This window comes from Pangasianodon hypophthalmus, chromosome 29 (assembly GCF_027358585.1).
Source record: "Pangasianodon hypophthalmus isolate fPanHyp1 chromosome 29, fPanHyp1.pri, whole genome shotgun sequence".
Taxonomy (NCBI): Eukaryota; Metazoa; Chordata; class Actinopteri; order Siluriformes; family Pangasiidae; genus Pangasianodon; species Pangasianodon hypophthalmus.
In genome coordinates, this window is record NC_069738.1 from 3,697,514 (window position 1) to 3,710,199 (window position 12,686).

At 38.8% G+C, this 12,686-nt stretch overlaps 1 protein-coding gene across 4 annotated transcripts in view; it reads right to left on the bottom strand.

The window, feature by feature from the left end:
- The window catches only part of LOC128317066 (NACHT, LRR and PYD domains-containing protein 12-like), a 215,553-nt gene that overhangs the window by 182,574 nt on the left and 20,293 nt on the right, over nt 1-12,686 (bottom strand). For all 4 annotated transcript variants that reach the window (XM_053231356.1, XM_053231358.1, XM_053231357.1 and 1 more), the window contains one exon: nt 5,479-5,652. In XM_053231356.1, coding sequence (XP_053087331.1) covers nt 5,479-5,652 — 174 coding nt within the window. The remainder of the gene's footprint in view (nt 1-5,478; nt 5,653-12,686) is intronic.

Below are 12,686 nucleotides of genomic sequence, written 5' to 3' on the forward strand. Positions count from 1 at the left end.
GACTGGATAATATGACTTCGGATCGAGGAGCTTTTCAGCATCTATAAACTCTGTTGCCTGGTATTTTGAGAAGCAGCAAGTAATGATTTTGCTTTGGTTTTGCACGGCAACTACTGTGTGTTACAAGCGTCTTCAACTGAATAAATAATTGTTGACAATATGTATGTGTGATCTTGATTTTAATAACCTTGTTTTAAGTTTAAATGCTTTCTCATTTTAAGTCAGAATATATAATAATAATTCTTGAATTAAGAGGAATTATCTTATTTAGTAGCTCTAGTTTTAAGATATTTTCACACAAATTAAGATAAGCAAACTGTTTAAAAATTAATTAAAAAGCTAGTTTTAAGTTAATTAAACTAGATACACTGCTTGGAATAAGTGTTTTAATGCTTATTTTAAGACATTTTGTTCTTTTCTAATGCCTAGATATGTTTTCTTATTTCAAGAAATCTTACCAAGTGTAATTATCTTCTTAAATCATGAATTTGTTTCTTATATTTAGACAGTTATTTTTTGCAGTGTACTTAATGGAGCGCATAAGGAGAGGCTGCAAAGGGAAAACGATTTTCTAAATTGATTCCATATTCTTAGAGATTGTGTCACCACAGGATTAGAGGAGTAGTGAGAAGCAGGTTCATGCATTGGAAGTTCAGAACACAATAAAGAAAATAGGGAATAGGGTTTAAAGGAGAATTTCTCCAAACTACGCCATTTAGGCTCATCAGGGCTATTACTGTCCCTCATCCACTAAGTCAGTCCTCTGATATTTGCTGCCCAGTAGTAAAATATAAAATTGGGAAGTGCCATGCCGCCTAGGGTACGAGGCTGTTGTAAAATACTTTTCCGAATCCGAGGGTTTTTATTATTCCAAATAAATGATGATATAATTTTATCTATGGAGTTGAAGAAATATTTAGTCAAAAAAATAGCAAGATTTTGAAACAAATATAGGTACTTAGGCAATACATTCATCTTGATGGTATTAATTCTTCCGCTCAGAGAGAGAGGCAGCAAACCCCAGCGTTTAATATCTTGTTTCAAAGCATCTATTAAGGGCAAGAAGTTAGCTTTGTAAAGGTCCTTATAATTATGTGTAGTCCAGATTGCCAAATATTTAATTTTTTTCCTAGTAACTCTGAAAGGAATAGAATTGAAAGGAATACGTGTAGCAGCTTCATTAATTGGCATTAACTCGCTTTTTTGAAGATTTATTTTGTAGCCAGATATCTTACTAAATCTTTCTAATATGTTCAATAATTTAGGGAGACCCCGCAATGGTTCTGACAAATACAACAGCAAATCGTCAGCATAAAGTGAAATTCTACACTCTATATCCCCTCTACGAATTCCTTTAATAGTACTATCTTGCCGTATAGCTATGGCTAGTGGCTCGATTGCAATGGCAAACAGAATCAGAGACAGCCGGCAGCCCCGTCTGATGCCTCTTTGCAAACCAAACAAGGCAGACCGATTATTATTGGTGCGAACCGCTGCCATTGGGGAGGAATAAAGGATTTTAATCCATGATATAAAATTGGGCCCAAATCCAAATTTTTCTAGTGTGTGGAAAAGACAGTCCCACTCCACCCGATCAAAGGCTTTTTCAGCATCGAGCGATATTATAATCTCTGGTATGTCGGGTGGAGAGGGACCATACAAAATATTTATTTTTATAAAACCAGGCTGATCTGAAGAAATTATGGAGGGAGCGAGCACTTCAAGACGCCGGGCTAGCAGTTTTGCAAAGATTTTAACATCTGCGTTTAGAAGGGAGATCGGTCGATACGAGCTGCACTGAGAGGGACACTTATCTTTCTTCAGAGACAGAGAAATGGTCGCTTCACGCATAGTTGGAGGGAGAGAATTTGAAGACAGTGATTCTTTAAATACAGTAAGGAGCAAAGGGACCAATGTATCTGAAATTTTTTTTTAAATAACTCAGATGGAAAGCCATCTGGCCCCGGTGACTTGCCACACTGCATACTTCTAATTAGTGGTGCTTGCGAAGCAAGCTCACTATTATAATCTCGCATACTTATTATATTTTTATTATTATTGTTATTATTATTCGCCCTAAATTTGCCCCATAGAGATAACATGTGGATTTGGCCCATAGAGATAACATGGGGACATTGCAGTGAACAAAACTCTGCATCACAAAGTCATAGACACATGAGACTCGCCACATTCGAAGAGGCTGGCAGCCTGTGTGAGAACATGCCCCGCAGTGGGGTACATGTCATACCCCTGGGGCAACAGGGCCCCACAGTTGTCCCATAGAGATAACATAGGGATTTTGAATTGCACATAACTCTGCATCACAGTGTCATAGAGACATGGGTGCGGGCTCGTTCTGCTCAGCCCGCCACTCTGGATGTGCTAAAGACATGTTAGCATCATGATAGCAACATGCTAATCATGCTAATTTCATGTTAAGAACATGTTAATTGTGTCAAAATGTTGCTAGCATAATGCTAACACAATTAGCATGTTGTTAACATGTGGTTAACATGATGCTAAGACGAATAGGGTTTAGTATTAGTGCCTAGTGCCGAGTTTCGCCACGGCAAGCACCGCTCACATTTTCTTCAGAAAATGTACATCTCTAGTTGCATCTATAATCTCTTCAACGAAATATCGTTCTCTAGGTCGGATGCTAAATCTGGGTTTAACTTGGGGATCTCCACATTATGAAAAAATGTATCTAGTGATTTATCATCTGGAGGCTCAGAAGTGTAAAGGGCAGAGTAGTAAAAAGCATGAATTTATTTCTATATGATCTGTGTGTTTTTTTTACCTTGTTCATCACTAATCTCTGATATATACTGATTGGACGCTTTCTGATGCAACTGATATGCTAAAATTTTCCCAGCCCTCTCCCCATGTTCTTAGGACATTTGTCTCGATTTTAATATAAGGTTCTCTGCCTGACGTGTCCAAAGAAGATCAAACTCCGTCTTAACCATCAGACGTCGTTTAACTATGTCATCTGATGGTGAGTGGCTGTATCTAATATCTAACTTCAAAATATCATCAGTTAGCTTTCTAAGACCCTCCATGGTGGCTTTCCTTTGCATTGAACCATACGAAACAACCTGTTGAAATGAAATGATCTGTTGAAATGAAATTGTTAAGAAAGACATCCCGGGCGTCTTATTATGAGACAAAAAGAGGTCAATCTCTGATTTAATAAAATTCACTAAAACTTCACCTGAAAGAAGAAGGGGATTGAACCTCCATGGGCGGTATCCAGGTTCTACGCCTGGAATGCATAACTTCATTTTCAAAGGGGCATGGTCCGAAATGACTATAGACTGGTCAACAACAATCAACAATCATATGGAGAAGTCTATCAACAATAAAAAAATAATCGATATGCGAGAATGACTTATGAACCAAAGAAAAAAGGAATAGCCCCTAGAAGTAGGGTTTCAGAACTGCCAAATCTCAGTTAAACCATATGTCTGTAGGAAGAGATTAATTGTTTGAGATGATTTGGATTCAGGGGATGCTCTAGATGAACTGCGATCTAACTTTGTAGAAAGGACACAATTCATGTCACCCCCTAAGATAAGGTGGTAAGTGTCTATACTGGAAATTCGGGAGGAAGCCTGAGTAAAGAAAGTATTGTCATCGCAGTTTGGAGCATAAATGTTCATTAAAATAATGGGGAGCCCGTACAGTCTCCCCACCACAATGATATATCACCCCGTGGGATCTGAGTCTATACATTACAAATGGTACATTCTTACGTATTATAATTGCTGCCCCACTTGCTTTGGAATTAAAACTTGAATGAAATGTTTGCCCTGTCCATCCTCCTGTTAATCTAATCTGGTCCACCACTCGGAGATGAGTCTCCTGAAGAAATACTATGTCTGCTTTTAGATGGTCAAGGTGTAAGAGTACCCTTTTCCATTTCACAGGATGATTCAAAGATTTAACATTCCAGCTAACAAAATGAACCATGCACCCTACCTTTCCCATTGAGCTGGTGTCAGCCATAAGGAAACTTAGGTGAGGCATTGAGAACGCAGCTCCAGGTAAATTAAGATAATCACGTTTAAAATAAACAAAGAAAACGATAAGGCATACGAACAAAATATGTCTGCTAGGTCCCCAACCCCAGCCACCTAAACGAACATGGTGGATGTAACGTGCACTGCAAGATATGCCATACATTAAATTATGGCAGGGGAGAGCCACTTTCGTGTCCAACATACCAGCCTCCGCCCAGCCTCTTAGTCACAGAAAAAAAGAACAATGATTAGAGTGAAAATAAAATAATTTCTAATAATAATAAAATTAAGCGCTTCACATTATTGTGACAGTCAGTATCATCAGTAGGACGTCATAAGTGAAATATAAATACACTCAAAAACACCGCGCCACTACGACGGAACACTGCCATGTAATTAAACACAAAAGTCCCGATGACTCTTATAACTATCAAACTGAAATGAGTGGTTAAGATACGTATTGATAATTCTCTAAAGTAAAACCAAAATATTTACATCGGGGCAATAAAATGGAAAGAGTCTCATAACCTTAGCGGGATGACTTCTGCCGAAGTAGGAAAAAAAGTCCAACAAAAAAGTTGAACAACATGGAGGATTCGATCGCGGTCGATTAGGATTTCCTTCTCTAGGTTTAAAACGTCCTTCAGTAGTTTAGAGACTGCAATGGTAGAGCTCGAACCCGTCTCCTCCGGGACCCCCACAATGCGTACGTTACATCTACGCATCCTTCCTTCCAAGTCTTCGTTCTTTTCCTTCAGGTCTGTCAGCACTGGTTTAAGTTCTGCAACTGTCGCCTGCAGTGAAGTGATCCTTCCTCCACATCGCTGATAACAGCCTTCATTTTATCCATTTCAGAACGGATCGCTGCCGTGTTGTTTGCGATTTCAGACTTCACTTCCTTTAGCTCACTCTTAAGAAAAATTAAAGTCTTCAGAAAGACCATTTTTCAGCTCCGTCCTGATAACAACCGAGAAATCCTCTCTCAGAGAAGCTACAATATCTGCTTTCAGATCCTCCGTGTCCGAAACTGGTTCTAACTGAGAAATGGGAGGCGAATCGCCGTCATCTGGAGAGGATTGAGTCGGGGATTTCTCCGGCCTAGTGTTTGCAGTCATTTCCACCATTTCCTTTCTGCTATTAAACCTGCAGCTGCCACACAGTGGATGTAGTTCGTGTCCCAGGTGCACTTTGTGTGATTAGTTACAATGATTTAGTAAATTTTACAGTAATTTTAGACACATTGCAGACGCATCAAGTCACGTTTTGTGCTGCAGCTTCTCACATACGTACATCTGACCCAAAGACTCTGGGACAAATCATCAGTGTGCAGTGAAAAGAAACAATCTTCCTCCTCAGGACATTGATGATGAACCTAAAACCTCTGCTTCACTCTCACTATTACAGAATGTGTCTTACTGAGAAGCAGGTCATGTGACTCTCAGAGAGATGATCTTACCTCAGTATCTCCAGTTTACAGTCAGGATTCTCCAGTACAGCAGAGAGACACTTCACTCCTGAGTCTCCTAGATTATTCTGAGACAGCTCCAGTTCTCTCAGGTGTGAGGGGTTTGATCTCAGAGCTGAAGCCAGAGCAGCACAGCCTTCATCTGAGACACCACAACTACGCAAGCTGGAGAGACACAATGACACACACTTCATCAACACAGTTTCATTTTGGTTTAAAACTTACTTTAAAGATGATGTGTGTGGGATTTTATTGTTCAGAATGACATGAGGATTTAATATCATCTGTTTATTCTAATTAACAATGTGCATCGTTTATCAAGCTGGATATGAACAGGTTTGTGTGTAAATTATTTGTATGAGTGTTTACACAAGAAATTTTGTATTCACAAAAATCCTGTTAATTCGTATTCTACTCTTGCTCCTGAGTGTGTGTACATTTGTGCATAAGAGGACGCCTTTATTTGTCACATCTACATTTTCTTTGCGTTGCCCAGCTTGTTAGGAAGTTGGGGTCAGAGCGCAGGATCAGCCATGATACAGCGCCCCTGGAGCACAGAGGGTTAAGGGCCTTGCTAAAGAGCCCAACCTTCTGATCAGTAACCCATAGATTTAACTGTTGCACCAACCCTGGCCCAAACTAACTAATGACTTGATCAACTTCAAATCATATCATTTGCATGGATTACTGCAAGTTTATATCTGGAATATACTGTTGAGTTTAAACTGCTTATCTTTAATGTGTTTACAGAGTTTAGCAGAACCCTTTATCCAGAGTGACTTATAGAAGTGCTTAGGAGTTTCTAGCAAAAACACATCCTCATGCTGGTTCACTAGGTCAGGAACCAAGAGCACTATTGACAACATTTGTCAAAACCAGTGGTTTAATATTATTGGCATTTATAAAAAATATTAAAAAGCAGGCCAATCCAAACCCATAAATTAAAACAAATAAAACTAATCATTCAAGCAAGTACAACGAAAATCAGCCTTTCAGAGACTTTTGTAAATCCAGCAGAAAATTGGAGTTCGGTTTGGCTCACACAAACACTTACACACTGCTGTACTAAAAGATCGATAAATCAAGCCCAAAGTCATTAAAATAATACTTTGGGCATCGATAGGAGTGAAAACAACTGGAGTGGTTAGCGAACAACTGTGAAAGATGGCAGAAGGTCGTCAGTGGCCTCTGTTCCCCAGAGGGAAAAAAGGAAGTATGAGACTGATAAATTTACAGTCAAGTCCACTGGGCTGCTTCTGTAAAGCAGATCTGGCAACCCTTTTCATAGCGGCTTGATTTTTATTTCAAAATCAAATGTTCGATTTATTTAATTTCTTTTTTTTTGTGATCAACTTTTTATTGTCTTTTACATAACATAACATCATAATATCCATTCAAAGCAAAACAAAACAAAACAAAAAAAACAACAGACATATAATCAATAATTTAAAGAGTCCAGTGAAAAAGGAGAGAGAAAGGGGAAGAAAAAAAGAAAAAAAAAAACAAACAAATCATTCCTTTATATAATCAAGTATGTTAAAGGAAAAACATTGCCAAGCATCAATAGTACTAGGTTTGGCCTTATTAATTCGTGCTGTTGTACATTCACAAGTCACTATTTTCAGGAGGCTATGGATCCAATATGTTTTTCCACACATGTGCGGTGCAAACCATATTACTATTATTATATATACACATATAATAATAATTAGTATCATTGTCTTCTTCGCAGCCGTAAAACCAGCAAACAACATTCTCTTTCGTATTAAGCTCATACAGAGACCAGAATCATCATTAAGAAGACAAACTTGGGTTAGTAAAGTAATCAATTTGTAGTAAGGAGGATAAAAGCAGGTGTACATGTGTCCATAGCTTAATGACGATAGGACACTCCCAAAACATATGAAGAAAAGTACCTGATGATGCAGTATTACACATATGGCAGTTAAAATTTGGTTGTAGTTTCATTTTGAATCTTTTGTAAGGAGTTATGTATGCTCTATAAATGACTTTGAAGTGAATAAGACGATTAGCCAAGTTTTTAGAAGTTAAGCTAAGGTCAGACTCCACTTTCTCCCAGTCGACATTAAGGTCAGATAATTCCCGATTTCAGATAGATTTGATAGAAAGAGGTTTTGTAATGCAATCAATAATTATATTATATATTAAGGAAACAGATGGCCGACCAGAAGATGGTGCAATCCAATCCCGCATAGGATGAGAGGAAATGGGAGATGCCCAAGGAACTCCATACGCTTTGAGAGCAGAACGTAATTGAAGAAAGACAAAATATGCGGATGCTGGTAAACAAAACTTAGTTCTTAATGTCTGAAATGAACAGAGGACCTGGTTATCATATATATCACCTCACGTGTTTATGCCTAAAGAAGACCAAGAGGGCTGGACAAATGGACGATTTCCGCATAAAAATTAAAATTGTGCCATAAAGTTGTACTGTTACAAAATTTGTAGGGGCCTCCTATCAGACGTTCAACCGTTTTCCAGATTTTAACAGAATTAGCCACAACCGGACCAAATTTATTATTATCACCTTTTTTTCCTGTGCCAGTAAATAAAATATCTTGGAGTCTATTTGGTTTAACCGTGTCAGCTTCAATCAGTCTCCATGAAACTTTAGATTGAGGATCAACCCAATTATGAAGAGCCTTAAGTTGAAACGACCAGTAATACAATTCAAAATTGGGTACAGCCAGTCCTTCTGCGTGTACAGGATGTTGTAATGTGGTAAGTTTGAATCTGGGGCATTTATCACTCCAGATAAAATCAGAAAGTATGGAGTTGATCTCCTTAAACTAACCTGGAGGGGGAGAAAGTGGTATCATAGAGAAAAGAAAGTTAAACCGAGGTAACAAATTCATCTTAACTATGGAGATTCTTCCTTGAAGAGAGACTTTAAGATTATTCCATCTTTGAATGTCATTTTTAATCTTAACTAGAATACTATTAAAATTGTCTCTGGCAATCTTATGGATGTTTTTATATATGGTAATGCCCAAACAGATGAAAGAATCCTTAATAGGGATAAATGAGGGAATAGAAGAATTAACCTTAACATTGTTGATAGGCATTAAAGCCGATTTGCTCCAATTTATATTGTATCCTGATAAGCTACTAAAGTGATCAAATTCCTTAATTATACTAGAGACTGAAACATCAAAGTGGTCTAATTATAGAATAATATCATCAGCGTATAATGAAATAATATGATTATGATCATGAATCTTAATCGATACTTCAGATTTCCTGATGGCTTGTGCTAAAGGTTCAAGAGATAAACAAAACAATAAGGGGGAAAGTGAACATCCCTGCCTCGTTCCCCGCTGTAGAGGGAACGGAGGGGAAATAATATTACCAGTCAAGACTGATGCTGCAGGTGAGTGGTATAATGTCTTGATCATAGAAATGAAATGTTCACCGAAGCCGAAACATTGCAGAACTGCCCACATATAACTCCACTCTAGCCTGTCAAAGGCTTTTTCTGCATCAAGTGAAAAAAACGCACAAGGGCTTGGATGAGAGTCTGCAAAGTCAAGAATATGAAAGAGTCGACGTATATTGTCAGACGCATTGCGCCCCTTGATAAAACCGGTTCGGTCCTCCTTGATCAAACTATCAATTACCTTCTCCATACGAGAAGCAAAAACTTAAGCGTAAATTTTTAGATCACATGGAATAAGTGATATCGGTCTGTAGCTGGAACAATCTAATGGATCTTTCCCTTTTTTAAGAAGTAGTGATATCAATGATGTTTTTTGATCTCTATGAAATACACAATGTTCAATTGCAAAATGAAATGAATTAAGCATAAGTGTCCCTACCAAATTCCAAATTTCTAAATATAATTCAGGGGGGAGATCATCTAGACCCAGCGATTTGCCCTTTTGAAGGCTTTTTAGAGAAATGTGGAGCTCCTCCAAACTTAATGGGGCCTCCAAAGATTCTTTATGCACCTGTGAGAGCCGAGGCAATTCCAATTGATCTAAACACTGCTTACAAATTGATTCATCAAAATCTGTCTCGGCTTTATACAGATTTGTGTAAAAACCTTTAAATATGTCGTTAATCGCCGCAGGGTTTGTGGTGACCTGATCCGATGATCTTACTGCGCTGATATATGCCTTGGACTCACATTCTTTCAGCCTAAGGGCCAATAGGTGACTAGGTCTCTCTGATTCGAAATAATATTTTTGCCTAGTCCTATGTAAGATAAATTCCACCTTTGATTGTGAAAGGAAATCATATTCTTCTTTAAAAGAGGACAGCTATATAGCCTGTTGCTCAGTAAAATGTTGGTTTTGTAGGTTTTGTAATGATTGGATTTTATTTTCTAGTTGTGTAAACTGGTCAATTTTCGCTTTGGCAAAAGTAGAAGAGAAAGATATACAGAATCCTCGTATAGCACACTTAGTCGTTTCCCACAGTATTTGAGGATCCACATCGGAGGGCATATTAATTTCAAGAAATTCCTTTATATATTCTTTTAGAGAGTTAATGAAAGTCTGATTACTTAATAATGACATGTTAAAGCGCCATCTAGGGGATTTGGCTTTAATATCGAAAAGAGGAAGATTGCACAACACAGCAGAATGATCAGATAATAAAATTGGTAATATAGAGATGGAGGAATTAGACGAAATTAAAGATGGGCTGAGAAATATGGAGTCTATCCTAGAGAAAGTCTTATGTCTATTAGGGAAAAAAGTGAAGTCCTTAGATGTAGTATTCTGAATTCTCCAAAGATCGATTAAGTTGAGCTCAGTGATAAATTTATTCAGTAATTTAGCAGATGGATTGGCTGTTGTATCAGATTGAGATTTAGCCAAAGCAGGATTTACGACAGCATTAAAATCACCACCCACCACTAGTGGACAATCAGTCTGCTCAAGTAATGTATTGGAAATATTTGTAAAGAATGCACTGTCTGTCTCCTTCAGACCGTAAATAGAGACCAATGCTAACCTATTATTATGTATTTTGCAACAGATAAAAACAAATCTACCCTCCTCATCACTTCCAGTATGTTCAATTGCTAAATGTAACTTCCTGTTAACAAGGATAAGCACCCCCTTACTTTTATTAAGAGCGCAGGAGAAGGCTGCCAATTTATAATACTTATTCTGGAAACGTGCCACGTCAGATTGTTTTAAATGTGTCTCTTGTATCAGTGCACAGGAAGTCGATTTACGGTGTAAATATTCTAGTACATGGGTTTGTTTAACAGCAGAATTTAGGCCATTCACATTCAATGATAAAATATTTAGAATTTGCATTGAATATTCATAACCCTAAAACTGTATTTTGTAAATGAAAAAAAGCAAAAGCACTCCCATTCTGTAAGTAACATGTAAACGCTGGTGTGCATTCTAGATACCAAACCACCTAGACGAATAATCCTTTTAGAAATAAGACAAAATAAATAAAAGTAGGAATGTCTGTTGTAAAAAATAAAAGCAACACACAAACAGGAACAACAAACAACTATAAACAAGAAACAAATGAGACCGCACATTACCAAGAACGTAGGTCGGGTTGAGCAAGAGAAAATGGTGATGATACGTGACCGGTCCACTTCAACGCAAGACATGTCCCCAAAACGCCCACCCAGTCAAAAATTATTGTAATCAAACCAACTCTCCATTGGACCCCTCCAAAAAAGGTTGTTAGTCTTACCAGTAAAGAGACAGTTGTGCCGGATAAATAGGAACAATATCCCAGGAGGAGAAAAAAAAAAAAAGATTTAACAAGTGTCCTCTCCTGGGCAGCTGGAATCGCCACCATCCCGGTCATTAAGTTCTTCTCGCTGGGCCGAAGAGATGGAGATGGTGGCCGCTGTCTTCCCGTTGCTTTGTAGATCTGCAGCATATGTTGTCTTCTGTGACAGTGAGCTGATAAAATCCTCCGCTTTCTGAGGAGAGTCAAGCATCGTCTGCTCACCTTTGTGCCGTAGTTTAATTGCCGCCGGATAGATGAGGAAAGGCTGCAGACCCAGTGCCATCATCTTCTTAAGGATTGGGTTGAAGCTCGTTCTCTTGGTAGTTGTGGTTGGACTGAAGTCAGGAAAAAATAGCAGCGTGACATTATCCTGCGTGTATTTCACCGGGTACGCCTGCCGTGCACCCTTTAGGATCGCCGACATGTCTTGCCATCTTAGCACACGAAAGATGAGAGTACGCGGCCGCTCGGAGTTACTTTTTCTTCTGTCAGAGACGCGATGAGCGCGATCAATCTCCATGTCGCGGCCTTTCAATGCTGGAATCCACTTGGAAAGATTAGCTCTGAGAAAGCCGGCTGCGTCGGAGCCCTCTGCCCCCTCCGGCAACCCCACCAGTCGTACGTTATTTCTCCTATTCCTGTCTTCAATGTCCGTTATTTTATCAGTAAGTTGTTCTAGCTGCTTTCTCAAGTTCGTGACTGTCCTCCTATCCTCACGTGCAGCTGCCTGAAGGGAATCTACTCGGTCGCGTGTCCGCTTCGCCGCGCTAGCTAGCTTTTCAAGTTCTGCACAGAATTGTTGGTCGCTTGTATGTCCATATGTAGGTCACGCAACGCTGGGGTCAGAACAGAGTCTACCGCATCTCTTACCGCATCTCTTACTGTTGAGTAGTAAACCGAATCCAAAGTACTTTGCTGCTATTTAAGTGCTAGCTTGATACCGTTAGCACCGTCGAGATCCTCTCCGGAGATGGTGGAATCTTTGAATTTTTCTTTATTGGCGATTGCTCAATCTCTCTTTTCCGACTGTCTTTAACTGCTGAACTATTCATGATGGGTTAAACAGAGAATGGTTCGAAATTTACTGACAGGATTATATAATATTTGACAAAGTGAGCAGAGCGAGGGACTATGCCTGCATCGCTGTCGAAGCGTCACGTGATCGGATTTATTTCATTTTTGACCTTTTAACGTCTGACATTAACTTCTCATTTTAATTTACAAATTCTATATCTGAGATCATTTCCATAATTTCCCTTCTGCTATTAAACCTGCAGCTGCCACACAGTGGATGTAGTTCGTGTCCCAGGTGCACTTTGTGTGATTACTTACAATGTTTTAGTCAATTTTACAGTAATTTTAGACACACTGCAGTCACATCAAGTCACGTTTTGTGCTGCAGCTTCTCACATACGTACATCTGACCCAAAGACTCATCAGTGACAAATCATCAGTGTGCAGTGAAA